Raw genomic sequence first — 14,114 nt, forward strand, 5'->3', positions numbered from 1 at the left:
ACCCCATAACACCCCACAGAGCCCCCAATGCACCCCATAGCACCCCCTAGCACACATAGAGCCCCCATAGCATCTCATAGCCCCCCATAACACCCCATAGGACTCCCAAAGCCCCCCATAGCCCCCCATGACAACCCATAGACCCCCCTATAAGACCCCATAGCCCCCTATAACACCCCATAGCCCCCCATAACACCCTGTAGGCCCCCCATAACACCCCATAGACCCCCTATAACACCCTATAGACCCCCATAACACCCCATATCACCCCATAGATTCCCTATACCACCCCATAGCACCCCATGCCACCCCCATAACATGCCAGAGACCCCCTATAGCACCCCATAGCACCCCATAACACCCCACAGACCCCCCTATAACACCCCATAGCCCCCCGTAACACCCCATAGGCCCCCCATAACACCCCACAGACCCCCATAACACCCTATAGCCCCCATAACACCCCATAGCACCCCATAGACCCCCATAACACGCTATAGACCCCCATACCACCCCCATAGCACCCCATGGACCCCCTATAACACCCCACAACACCCCCATAACATTTCATAGCACCCCATAGCCCCCCATACCACCCCATAACACCCCGTAGCACCCCATAGACCCCCATAACACCCCATAGACCCCCCATAACACCCTATAGATCCTCCATAGCACCCCCATAGCACCCCATAGCACCCCATAGCCCCCCATACCACCCCATAACACCCCATAGCACCCCATAGACCCCCTATAGCACTCCATAGCACCCCATAGACCCCCCCATAGACCCCCATAGCACCCCATAGACCCCCCTGCAGCACCCCATAGCCCCCCATACCACACCCATAACACCCCATAGCACCCCATAGAGCCCCCATAACACCCCATAGACCCCCATAGCACCCCATAGACCCTCCATAGCACCCCATAGCACCCCCTAGACCCCCCATAGACCCCCATAGCACCCCATAGACCCCCCTGCAGCACCCCATAGCCCCCCATACCACACCCATAACACCCCATAGCACCCCATAGAGCCCCCATAACACCCCATAGACCCCCATAGCACCCCATAGACCCTCCATAGCACCTCATAGCACCCCCTAGACCCCCCATAGACCCCCATAGCACCCCATAGACCCCCCTGCAGCACCCCATAGCCCCCCATACCACACCCATAACACCCCATAGCACCCCCTAGACCCCCCATAGACCCCCATAGCACCCCATAGACCCCCCGGCAGCACCCCATAGCCCCCCATACCACACCCATAACACCCCATAGCACCCCCTAGACCCCCCATAGACCCCCATAGCACCCCATAGACCCCCCTGCAGCACCCCATAGCCCCCCATACCACACCCATAACACCCCATAGAGCCCCCATAACACCCCATAAACCCCCATAGCACCCCATAGACCCCCCTGCAGCACCCCATAGCCCCCCATACCACACCCATAACACCCCATAACACCCCATAGAGCCCCATAGCACCCCATAGACCCCCATAGACCCCCCTGCAGCACCCCATAGCCCCCCATACCACACCCATAACACCCCATAGACCCCCATAGCACCCCATAGACCCCCATAACACCCCATAGCCCCCCCATACAGCACCCCATAGCCCTCCCCAGCACCCCATAGCCCCCCCCGCCCCGGCCCCCTTACCGGTGGTGGCCACCAGGGTGCGGGCGTCCCCGGCCAGGGCCAGCAGGGCCCCCCCGGCCAGGGGCAGCACCCAGAGGGGCCGCGGGGTGCCGGGGGGGGGCGGCACCTCCCAGCTCCACAGGGAGCCCCCGGGCCCCCCCCCGGCCAGCGCCCGGGGGCCCAGCCAGGCCAGGCAGCTCACGGGCGCCCCGGCCCCGCAGCGCGCCGCCCCCCGGCCTGCGCGAGACAAGGGGCCCAGGCGTCCGGGAGGGGCCCAGGCGTCCGGGCCAGCCCCAACCCCCTCCCCCGCCGCGGCCGCTGCCACCCCGATCCCACCCCCGCGGACTGACGTGGCCAGCAGGGGCCCAGGTGTCCGGGGGAAGGGGCCCAGGCGTCCGGGAAAGGGGCCCAGGTGTCCGGGAAAGGAGCCCAGGCGTCCGGGGAAGGGGCCCAGGTGTCCGGGGAAGGGCCCAGGCATCCAGGGGAGAGGGCCCAGGTGTCCGGAAGGGGCCCAGGCATCCGGGAAAGGGGCCCAGGCGTCTGGGAAGGGGCCCAGGTGTCCGGGGAAGGGATCCCGGTGTCCGGGGAAGGGGCCCAGGTGTCCGGGGAAGGGGCCCAGGCATCCGGGATGAGGGACCCAGGTGTCTGGGAGGGGCCCAGGCGTCCAGGGCAGGACCTAGGTGTCCGGGGAGGGACCCAGGCGTCCGGGAAAGGGGCCCAGGTGTCCGGGAAGGGGCCCAGGCGTCCGGGGAGGGGTCCAGGCGTCTGGGTGAGGGGCCCAGGTGTCCGGGTAAGGGGCCCAGGCGTCCGGGGAAGGGGCCCAGGCGTCCGGGTGAGGGGCCCAGGTGTCCGGGGAGGGGCCCAGGTGTCCGGGGAGGGGGCCCAGGCGTCCGGGGAAGGGGCCCAGGCGTCCGGGTGAGGGGCCCAGGTGTCCGGGGAGGGGCCCAGGTGTCCGGGGAGGGGGCCCAGGCGTCCGGGAGGGGCCCAGGTGTCCGGGAGGGGCACTCACCCCAGGGCGCCCAGTGCACCCAGACGTCCCCGCGCTGGTGCCCCACGGCCAGGCGGGTGCCGCTGGGGTCAAAGGCCACGCAGAGGCCGGGGTCGTCGCCGGGGTCGTCGCCGGGGTCGTCGCCGGGGGGGGGTCGCAGGGTCGCCCGCACCCGGCCCAGCCCCGGCGGCCACAGCAGCACCTGGGGGCACCCGGGGGCCCCCTCAGCACCCCAAATCCGCCCTATCCCCCCACCCAACCCCCCCCAAACCCTCTCGGGGACCCCCAAACCCCCCAATTCACCCCAAAACCCCCCCGTACGGGGCCGCCGCCACCCCCCTAGAGCAGCCCTGGGGTCCCGGCCGGTTACGCCCCGGCCCCGGGGGCCACCCCAGGGTGCTCAGCACCCATCCGCCCCCACCCAAACCCCTCCAGGGACCCCCCAAAACCCTGAAATCACCCCAAAACCCCCCAATTCACCCCAAAACCCCCCCGTACGGGGCCGCCACCACCCCCCTAGAGCAGCCCTGGGGTCTCGGCCGGTTACGCCCCGGCCCCAGGGTGCTCAGCACCCATCCGCCCCCACCCAAACCCCTCCAGGGACCCCCCAAACCCCCCAATTCACCCCCAAACCCCCCCGTACGGGGCCGCCGCCACCCCCCTAGAGCAGCCCTGGGGTCCCGGCCGGTTACGCCCCGGCCCCGGGGGCCACCCCAGGGTGCTCAGCACCCATCCGCCCCCACCCAAACCCCTCCAGGGACCCCCCAAAACCCTGAAATCACCCCAAAACCCCCCAATTCACCCCCAAAACCCCCCGTACGGGGCCGCCGCCACCCCCCTAGAGCAGCCCTGGGGTCCCGGCCGGTTACGCCCCGGCGCCGGGGGCCACCCCAGGGTGCTCAGCACCCATCCGCCCCCACCCAACCGCCCCCAAACCCCTCCAGAGACCCCCCAAACCCCCCAATTCACCCCAAAACCCCCCCGTACGGGGCCGCCACCACCCCCCTAGAGCAGCCCTGGGGTCCTGGCCGGTTACGCCCCGGCCCCGGGGGCCACCCCAGGGTGCTCAGCACCCATCCGCCCCCACCCAAACCCCTCCAGGGACCCCCCAAAGCCCCCAATTCACCCCCAAACCCCCCCGTACGGGGCCGCCACCACCCCGCTAGAGCAGCCCTGGGGTCCCGGCCGGTTACGCCCCGGCCCCGGGGGCCACCCCAGGGTGCTCAGCACCCATCCGCCCCCACCCAAACCCCTCCAGGGACCCCCCAAACCCCCCCCCCGTACCTGGCCGCCGGGGCTGGCGCTGAGGAGGGCGGGGGCGGCGGGGGCCGGGGCCCAGGCCAGGGCGGCCGGTGGCCCCCCCAGGGTGCCCAGCACCCCGAGCGGGGTGCCCCCCGGCCAGCCCCACAGGCGCAGGGTGCCGGGGGTCTCGGCCGCCGCCAGCAGCCGCCCGGTCGGGTCGAAGGCGACCGCCCCGAAAGCGCCCGTCCCCCGCGGTCCCAGTTCCTGGGGGGGGGGGGGACCAGTTAGGGGACTGGGAGCACTGGGAGGGGGCCGGGGAGGGAGGCTGGGGTGTCCTAGGGTGGTTGCTGGGGGCACCCGGGGGACTCCCAGTGCTCCCAGTATCCTCCCAGTGCCTCCCAGTGGCCTCCCAGTGCCTCCCAGTGCTCTCCCAGTGTCTCCCAGTACCCTCCCAGTGCCTCCCAGTGCCTCCCAGTGCTCTCCCAGTGCCTCCCAGCACCTCCCACTGTCTCCCAGTACCCTCCCAGTGACCTTCCAGTGCCTCCCAGTGTCCTCCCAGTGCCCTTCCAATGCCTCCCAATGTCTCCCAGTATCCTCCCAGTGCCTCCCAGTACCTCTCAGTGTCTCCCAGTACCCTCCCAGTGACCTTCCACTGCCTCCCAGTGCCCTCTCAATGCCTCCCAGTGTCTCCCAGTATCCTCCCAGTGCCTCCCAGTACCTCCCAGTGTCTCCCAGTACCTCCCAGTGCATTCTAGTACCTTCCCAGTGACCTTCCACTGACTCCCAGTGCCCTCCCAATACCTCCCAGTGTCTCCCAGTACCCTCCCAGTGCCCTTCCAATGCCTCCCAATGTCTCCCAGTATCCTCCCAGTGCCTCCCAACACCTCCCAGTGCCTCCCAGGGCCCTTCCAATGCCTCCCAGTGCCTCCCAGTATCCCCCCAGTGCCTCCCAACACCTCCCAGTGCCTCCCAGTCCCCTCCCAGTGCCTCCCAGTGCATCCCAGTGACCTTCAGGTGCCTCTCAGTCCCCTCCCAGTCCCCTCCCAGTGCACCCCAGTGCCACCCAGTGCCTCCCAGTATCCCCCCAGTGCCTCCCAGTCTGCTCCCAGTGCCTCCCAGTCTCCTCCTAGTCCCGTCCCAATGCCCCCCAGTGCCCCCCAGTGCCTCCCAGTGTGCTCTCAGTGCCCCCCAGTGCCCTCCAGTCTGCTCCCAGTGCCTCCCAGTTCCCTCCCAGGTCCCTCCCAGTGCCTCCCAGTCTGCTCCCAGTGCATCCCAGTGCCACCCAGTGCCTCCCAGTATCCCCCAAGTGCCTCCCAGTCCCCTCCCAGCGCCTCCCAGTCTGCTCCCAGTGCATCCCAGTGCCCCCCAGTGCCTCTCAGTCCCTCTCAGTCCCCTCCCAGTGCCTCCCAGTGCATCCCAGTGCCCCCCAGTGCCCCCCAGTGCTCACGGTGGGGGGCGAGTCGCGGTCGAGGTGCAGCACGAGGAGGCGCCCGCCCCAACCGCCGGCCGCCAGCGCCGCCCCGCCGGGGTGGAAGGTGACGCAGGCCAGGGGGGAGCCCAGGGCCCGGCCCCCCGCCGGGACCCCCCCGGCCACCAGCCACAGCTGCGGGCGACCGGCCTCGGTGCCCGCCCGGACGCCGGGGCCCCTCCCGGACGCCTGGGCCTCTTCCCCGGACGCCTGGGCCCCTCCCGGACGCCTGGGCCCCTCCCCGGACACCTGGGCCCCTCACCCGGATGCCTGGGCCCCCTCCCCGGGCGCCTGGGCCCCTTCCCCGGACGCCTGGGCCCCTTCCCTGGACGCCTGGACCCCTCACCCGGATGCCTGGGCCCCCTCCCCGGACGCCTGGGCCCCTCCCCGGACACCTGGGCCCCTCCCCCGGATGCCTGGGCCCCCTCCCCAGACACCTGGGCCCCTTCCCCGGACGCCTGGGCCCCTCACCCGGATGCCTGGACCCCTCACCCGGATGCCTGGGCCCCCTCCCCGGACGCCTGGGCCTCTTCCCCGGACGCCTGGGCCCCTCCCCCGGACACCTGGGTCCCTCCCCGGACACCTGGGCCCCTTCCCCGGACGCCTGGGCCCCTTCCCCGGACACCTGGGCCCCTCCCCCGGACACCTGGGTCCCTCCCCGGACACCTGGGTCCCTTCCCGGACGCCTGGACCCCTCACCCGGATGCCTGGGCCCCCTCCCCGGACGCCTGGGCCCCTCCCCGGACACCTGGGCCCCTCCCCCGGATGCCTGGGCCCCCTCCCCAGACACCTGGGCCCCTTCCCCGGACGCCTGGGCCCCTCACCCGGATGCCTGGACCCCTCACCCGGATGCCTGGGCCCCCTCCCCGGACGCCTGGGCCCCTCCCCGGACGCCTGGGCCCCTCCCGGACGCCTGGGCCCCCCCCGGACGCCTGGGCCCACCTGGAGGCGCCCGTCGAGCCCGGCCGACGCCAGCAGCCGCCCGTCAGGACTGGGCGCCAGGGCGGTGACGGGGCCCCGATGCGCCGAGACGCTCCAGATGCTGCCGGGGGCCGGGGGGGGGGCGGGGGGGTCAGCCGGACCCTATGGGCCCCTATAGACCCCTATAGCCACTCCCAGCCCCCCCGACCCCCCGTGAGGCCCTATAGACCCTATACCCCTCCACAGCCCCTATAGCCCCTATAGCCCCCCTACCCCCTATAGCCCCCATGTCCCCCATCCCCCCCCATCCCCCCAACCCCCATAGCCCCCATAGGGCTCATATCCCCTATAGCCCTCTATAGTCCCCTATAGTCCCCAACCCCCCCAACCCCCTAGATCTCCCCATACCCCCTATAGCCCCCCACCTCCTATAGCCCCCAGACCTCCCCATACCCCCTATACCCCCTATAGCCCCCCACCTCCTATAGCCCCCTATAGCCCCCACCTCCTATAGCCCCCAGACCTCCCCATACCCATTATACCCCCTATAGCCCCCCACCTCCTATAGCCCCCTATAGCCCCCTATAGCCCCCATCTCCTATAGCCCCTAGACCTCCCCATACCCCCTATACCCCTATACCCCCTATAGCCCCCTATAGCCCCCTATAGCCCCCCACCTCCTATAGCCCCCAGACCTCCCCATACCCCCTATACCCTCTATAGCCCCCCACCTCCTATAGCCCCCTATAGCCCCCTATAGCCCCCATCTCCTATAGCCCCTACACCTCCCCATACCCCCTATACCACCTATAGCCCCCACCTCCTATAGCCCCCTGTAGCCCCCTATAGCCCCCTACAGCCCCCCACCTCCTATAGCCCCTAGACCTCCCCATACCCCCAATACCCCCATACCCCCATAGCCCCCTATACCCCCTATAGCCCCCCACCTCCTATAGCCCCTAGACCTCCCCATACCCCCTATACCCCCTATAGCCCCCATCTCCTACAGCCCCCAGACCTCCCCATACCCCCTATACCCTCTATAGCCCCCCACCTCCTATAGCCCCCTATAGCCCCCCTATAGCCCCCATCTCCTATAGCCCCCTGTAGCCCCCTATAGCCCCCCACCTCCTATAGCCCCCCATACCCCCTATAGCCCCCCCACCTCCTATAGCCCCCAGACCTCCCCATACCCCCTATACCCCCTATAGCCCCCCACCTCCTATAGCCCCCTATAGCCCCCTATAGCCCCCCATCTCCTACAGCCCCTACAGCTCCCCATACCCCCTATACCCCCTATACCCCCTATAGCCCCCTATAGCCCCCCACCCCCTATAGCCCCCAGACCTCCCCATACCCCCTATACCCCCTATAGCCCCCCACCTCCTATAGCCCCCTATAGCCCCCCATCTCCTGTACCCCTAGACCTCCCCATACCCCCCATACCCCCTATAGCCCCCCCACCTCCTATAGCCCCCTATAGCCCCCTATAGCCCCCCATCTCCTGTACCCCTAGACCTCCCCATACCCCCCATACCCCCTATACCCCCTATAGCCCCCTATAGCCCCCCACCTCCTATAGCCCCCAGACCTCCCCATACCCCCTATACCCCCTATAGCCCCCCCTCCTATAGCCCCCTATAGCCCCCTATAGCCCCCCCATAGCCCCCTATAGCCCCCTATAGCCCCCCACCTCCTATAGCCCCCAGACCTCCCCATACCCCCCATACCCCCTATAGCCCCCCGCCCCCTACAGCCCCCTACAGCCCCCTACAGCCCCCTATAGCCCCCGCACCGGCGGCCGGCCCGCAGGCAGCGCAGCTCCAGGTCCCCCGCGGCGCCGGCCAGGGCCACCGTCGCCTCGGCCGGGGGGGCCACGGCCTGCGCCCCCCCCGCCGCCCCCCGCACCGCCGCCGCCCCCTGCCCCGGGCCGCACCAGTCCGCACCAGTCCGCACCAGTCCGCACCAGCGCGGGCCGGCCCGGGCCCCCGCCCTCCCAGTATCCTCCCAGGGCCTCCCAGGGCCTCCCAGTATCCCCCCAGGGCCTCCCAGTACCTCCCAGTATCCTCCCAGTATCCTCCCAGGGCCTCCCAGGGCCTCCCAGTATCCTCCCAGTATCCCCCTAGGGCCTCCCAGTACCTCCCAGTATCCCCCCAGGGCCTCCCAGTACCTCCCATTACCTCCCAGTATCCCCCCAGGGCCTCCCAGTATGCCCCCAGTACCTCCCAGTATCCCCCCAGGGCCTCCCAGTATCCTCCCAGGGCCTCCCAGGGCCTCCCAGTATCCCCTCAGGGCCTCCCAGTATCCTCCCAGGGCCTCCCAGTGCCTCCCAGTATCCCCCCAGGGCCTCCCAGTGCCTTCCAGTATCCTCCCAGTACCTCCCAGTATCCCCCCAGGCACTCCCAGGGCCTCCCAGTGCCTCCCAGTATCCTTCCCAGTGCCTCCCAGTGCCTCCCAGTATCCCCCAGTATCCCCCCCAGGCCCTCACAGGGCCCCCAGTCCCTCTCCCAGTGCCTCCCAGCACATCCCAGTGCCCCCAATGCCCCCCCAGGCCCCTCCCAGTGGCTCCCAGTGCCCTCAATGCCCCCCCAGCCCCCTCCCAGTGGCTCCCAGTGGCTCCCAGTGCGGTACCCGGGGGCCGGCGGGGTCCAGCTCCAGCCAGTGCACGGTGCCCTCGGCGCTGCCGACCACCGCCCAGCGCCCGCCGGGGGCCACGGCCAGCGCCCGGGGGGCCCCCGGCAGCCGCAGCCCCTGCGCCCCCCTGCCCGGCCGTCAGCGCCCCGCCACGAGGGGCCCAGGCGTCCGGGGGGGCCCAGGTGTCCGGGAAGGGGCCCAGGTGTCCGGGAAGGGACCCAGGTGTCCGGGGAGGGGCCCAGGCGTCCGGGGAAGGGACCCAGGTGTCCAGGGAGGGGCCCAGGCGTCCGGGGAAGGGGCCCAGGCGTCCGGGGAAGGGGGCCCAGGTGTCCGGGGAAGGGCCCAGGTGTCCGGGGAAGGGGGCCCAGGTGTCCGGGGAGGGACCCAGGCATCCGGGGAGGGACCCAGGCATCCGGGGAGGGGCCCAGGTGTCCGGGGAAGGGCCCAGGTGTCTGGGAGGGGCCCAGGTGTCCGGGGAAGGGGCCCAGGTGTCCGGGGAGGGACCCAGGTGTCTGGGAGGGGCCCAGGCGTCCGGGGAGGGGCCCAGGTGTCCGGGGGGGGCCCAGGTGTCCGGGAAGGGGCCCAGGTGTCCGGGGAAGGGGCCCAGGTGTCTGGGATGAGGGGCCCAGGCGTCCGGGAAGGGGCCCAGGTGTCTGGGGAAGGGGCCCAGGTGTCCGGGGAAGGGGCCCAGGTGTCCGGGAAGGGACCCAGCTGTCCGGGGAAGGGGCCCAGGTGTCTGGGATGAGGGGCCCAGGTGTCCGGGGGAGGAGCCCAGGTGTCCGGGAAGGGACCCAGCTGTCCGGGGGAGGGGCCCAGGTGTCCGGGAAGGGGCCCAGGTGTCCGGGAAGGGACCCAGCTGTCCGGGGAAGGGGCCCAGGTGTCTGGGATGAGGGGCCCAGGTGTCCGGGGAGGGGCCCAGGTGTCCGGGAAGGGACCCAGCTGTCCGGGGGAGGGGCCCAGGTGTCCGGGGAGGGGCCCAGGTGTCCGGGAAGGGACCCAGCTGTCCGGGGAAGGGGCCCAGGTGTCCGGGGAAGGGGCCCAGGTGTCCGGGAAGGGACCCAGCTGTCCGGGGAAGGGGCCCAGGTGTCCGGGCGAGGAGGGGCCCAGGTGTCCGGGGAGGGGCCCAGGTGTCCGGGGAAGGGGCCCAGGTGTCCGGGGAGGGGCCCAGGTGTCCGGGGAGGGGGCCCAGGCATCCGGGCCGTGGGCTGTGGGTCTCTCTGGGACCAGTCAGTGGTCTGAAGGACGCCGTGGGGCAGGCCGGGGCCGGGTGGGTGGGGTGGGGGGGGGCGGGGGAGGCACCCGTGGGTGCCGTGGGGCAGCACCCACCTGCCGGGGAGGCTGGTGCCCGGGGGGCAGAGCAGCAGGCGGTGGCCGGGGGGCAGCAGGAGCCCGGCCTGGTGGCGGAGGGGGCAGGGAGGGGGCGCGTTGGCCGCCTCCTGGGCCAGCCCCACGGTCAGCCCCACGGCGGCGGCCTCTCGCCGCCCCCCGCCGAGGTCCTCCCGCTCCGCGCCGGGTCCTCCCGGCTCCGCCTTGGGTCCCTCCTCTTCCTCCTCCTCCAGCCCCACGGCGTAGAGGTCCTCCTGGGCCAGCCCCACGGCGGCCTGCACCACGGCGGCCACCTCCTCCAGCCCCACGGCCGCCACCGCCCCCCGCTGCTGGGCTTCGCCTGCGGGTGCCGGGAGCTCAGCCGTGGGGTGCCGGGAGGTCTCCTGCCCCATAGAGAGCCCCAGGAGGACCAGCGAGAGCTCCTGCCCCATAGAGAACCCATAGAGAACCAGAGAGATCGCCCGCCCCATAGTGATCTCCAGCCCCATAGTGATCTTCTACCCCATAGAGAGGTCCAGGAGAACCAGAGACACCTCCTGCCCCATAGACACCCATAGGCCCCCCCCCGAAGACCCAGAGAGACCTTCTGCCCCATACAGACCCATAGAGACCCATGGAGCTCTCCTGCCCCATAGACACCCATAGACCCCCCCCGAAGACCCAGAGAGACCTTCTGCCCCATACAGACCCATAGAGACCCTTGAAGACCCATGGAGACCCATGGAGCTCTCCTGCCCCATAGACACCCATAGGCCCCCCCCGAAGACCCAGAGAGACCTTCTGCCCCATACAGACCCATAGAGACCCATGGAGCTCTCCTGCCCCATAGACACCCATAGACCCCCCCCGAAGACCCAGAGAGACCTTCTGCCCCATACAGACCCATAGAGACCCTTGAAGACCCATGGAGACCCATGGAGCTCTCCTGCCCCATAGACACCCATAGGCCCCCCCCCGAAGACCCAGAGAGACCTTCTGCCCCATACAGACCCATAGAGACCCATGAGGACCCATGGAGATCTCCTGCCCCATAGACACCCATAGGCCCCCCCCGAAGACCCAGAGAGACCTTCTGCCCCATACAGACCCATAGAGACCCATGAGGACCCATGGAGATCTCCTGCCCCATAGACACCCATAGGCCCCCCCCCGAAGACCCAGAGAGACCTTCTGCCCCATACAGACCCATAGAGACCCATGAGGACCCATGGACATCTCCTGCCCCATAGACACCCATAGGCCCCCCCCGAAGACCCAGAGAGACCTTCTGCCCCATACAGACCCATAGAGACCCATGAAGACCCATGAAGACCCATGGAGATCTCCTGCCCCATAGACACCCATAGGCCCCCCCCGAAGACCCAGAGAGACCTTCTGCCCCATACAGACCCATAGAGACCCATGAAGACCCATGGAGATCTCCTGCCCCATAGACACCCATAGGCCCCCCCCCGAAGACCCAGAGAGACCTTCTGCCCCATACAGACCCATAGAGACCCATGAAGACCCATGGAGACCCATGGAGATCTCCTGCCCCATAGACACCCATAGGCCCCCCCCTGAAGACCCAGAGAGACCTTCTGCCCCATACAGACCCATAGAGACCCATGAGGACCCATGGAGATCTCCTGCCCCATAGACACCCATAGGCCCCCCCGAAGACCCAGAGAGACCTTCTGCCCCATACAGACCCATAGAGACCCATGAAGACCCATGGAGATCTCCTGCCCCATAGACACCCATAGGCCCCCCCTGAAGACCCAGAGAGACCTTCTGCCCCATACAGACCCATAGAGACCCATGAGGACCCATGGAGATCTCCTGCCCCATAGACACCCATAGACCCCCCCCGAAGACCCAGAGAGACCTTCTGCCCCATACAGACCCATAGAGACCCATGAGGACCCATGGAGATCTCCTGCCCCATAGACACCCATAGGCCCCCCCCCGAAGACCCAGAGAGACCTTCTGCCCCATACAGACCCATAGAGACCCATGAAGACCCATGAAGACCCATGGAGATCTCCTGCCCCATAGACACCCATAGGCCCCCCCCGAAGACCCAGAGAGACCTTCTGCCCCATACAGACCCATAGAGACCCATGAAGACCCATGGAGATCTCCTGCCCCATAGACACCCATAGGCCCCCCCCCGAAGACCCAGAGAGACCTTCTGCCCCATACAGACCCATAGAGACCCATGAAGACCCATGGAGACCCATGGAGATCTCCTGCCCCATAGACACCCATAGGCCCCCCCCTGAAGACCCAGAGAGACCTTCTGCCCCATACAGACCCATAGAGACCCATGAGGACCCATGGAGATCTCCTGCCCCATAGACACCCATAGGCCCCCCCGAAGACCCAGAGAGACCTTCTGCCCCATACAGACCCATAGAGACCCATGAAGACCCATGGAGATCTCCTGCCCCATAGACACCCATAGGCCCCCCCTGAAGACCCAGAGAGACCTTCTGCCCCATACAGACCCATAGAGACCCATGAGGACCCATGGAGATCTCCTGCCCCATAGACACCCATAGACCCCCCCCCCGAAGACCCAGAGAGACCTTCTGCCCCATACAGACCCATAGAGACCCATGAGGACCCATGGAGATCTCCTGCCCCATAGACACCCATAGGCCCCCCCGAAGACCCAGAGAGACCTTCTGCCCCATACAGACCCATAGAGACCCATGAAGACCCATGGAGATCTCCTGCCCCATAGACACCCATAGGCCCCCCCCCGAAGACCCAGAGAGACCTTCTGCCCCATACAGACCCATAGAGACCCATGAAGACCCATGGAGATCTCCTGCCCCATAGACACCCATAGGCCCCCCCTGAAGACCCAGAGAGACCTTCTGCCCCATACAGACCCATAGAGACCCATGAGGACCCATGGAGATCTCCTGCCCCATAGACCCCCATAGGCCCCACTGAAGACCCATAAAGACCTTCTGCCCCATACGACCCATAGATATCCATGAAGACCCATGGAGCTCTTCTGCCCCATAGCAACTCATAGAGCCCCATGAAGAGCCATGCTCATTTCCTGCCCCATAGAGACCCACAGACACCAGCGAAAGCCATGGAGACCCCTAGAGATCTTCAGACCCACAGACCCTGCTGAAAACCCACAGAGACCTTCTGCCCCATACAGACCCATGAACACCCATGGAGATCTCCTGCCCCATACGGACCCACAAACCCCAGTGAAAGCTAGGGAGACCCATAGAGATCTTCTGACCCATAGAGACCCATGTAGAACCATGGAGATCTCCTGCTCCATAGAGACCCATAGACCCCAGTGAATACCCACAGAGACCCATAGACACCTTCTGCCCCATAGAAATCCATACAGTGCCATGAAGACCCACGGAGACCTCCTACCCCTTAGAGACCCACAGAGTCCCAGGAAGACCCATGGAGACCTCCTGCCCCATAGACCTCAGTGAAGACCCAGAGAGACCTTCTGCCCCATAGCAACGCATAGACCCATGCAGACCTCCTGCCCCATAGACACCCATAGATCCCAGTGAAAGCCATGGAGACCCATAGAGAACTTCTGCCCCCTAGAGCCTCATGACGACCCATGGAGACCTCCTGCCCCATAGACCCCAATGAAGACCCAGACATATCTGCTGCCCCATGGTGACCCACAGACCCACGGAAACCTTCTGCCCCATAGAGACCCATAGACCCCAGTGAATACCCATAGAGGCCCATAGACACCTTCTGCCCCATAGAGACCCATGAAAACCCATGGAGACCTCCTGCCCCATAGAGACCCACAGACCCCAGTGAAGACTCATAGAAACTCTCAGGGATCTCCTGCCCCATAGCAACCCATGAAGACCAACAGAACCCCACGAAGCCC

General features: G+C 67.7%; 1 protein-coding gene across 1 annotated transcript in view; it reads right to left on the reverse strand.

The window, feature by feature from the left end:
* The window catches only part of TEP1 (telomerase associated protein 1), a 60,935-nt gene that overhangs the window by 14,997 nt on the left and 31,824 nt on the right, over positions 1-14,114 (reverse strand). Inside the window, exons 33-39 of the mRNA XM_068921835.1 lie at positions 10,235-10,574; positions 8,906-9,025; positions 6,296-6,395; positions 5,333-5,488; positions 3,928-4,149; positions 2,665-2,845; positions 1,677-1,892 (exon numbers count right to left, since the gene is read on the reverse strand). Of these exons, the coding sequence (XP_068777936.1) occupies positions 1,677-1,892; positions 2,665-2,845; positions 3,928-4,149; positions 5,333-5,488; positions 6,296-6,395; positions 8,906-9,025; positions 10,235-10,574 (1,335 nt within the window). The remainder of the gene's footprint in view (positions 1-1,676; positions 1,893-2,664; positions 2,846-3,927; positions 4,150-5,332; positions 5,489-6,295; positions 6,396-8,905; positions 9,026-10,234; positions 10,575-14,114) is intronic.

The sequence above is a fragment of the Struthio camelus genome, chromosome 29, assembly GCF_040807025.1.
Source record: "Struthio camelus isolate bStrCam1 chromosome 29, bStrCam1.hap1, whole genome shotgun sequence".
Classification (NCBI taxonomy): Eukaryota; Metazoa; Chordata; class Aves; order Struthioniformes; family Struthionidae; genus Struthio; species Struthio camelus.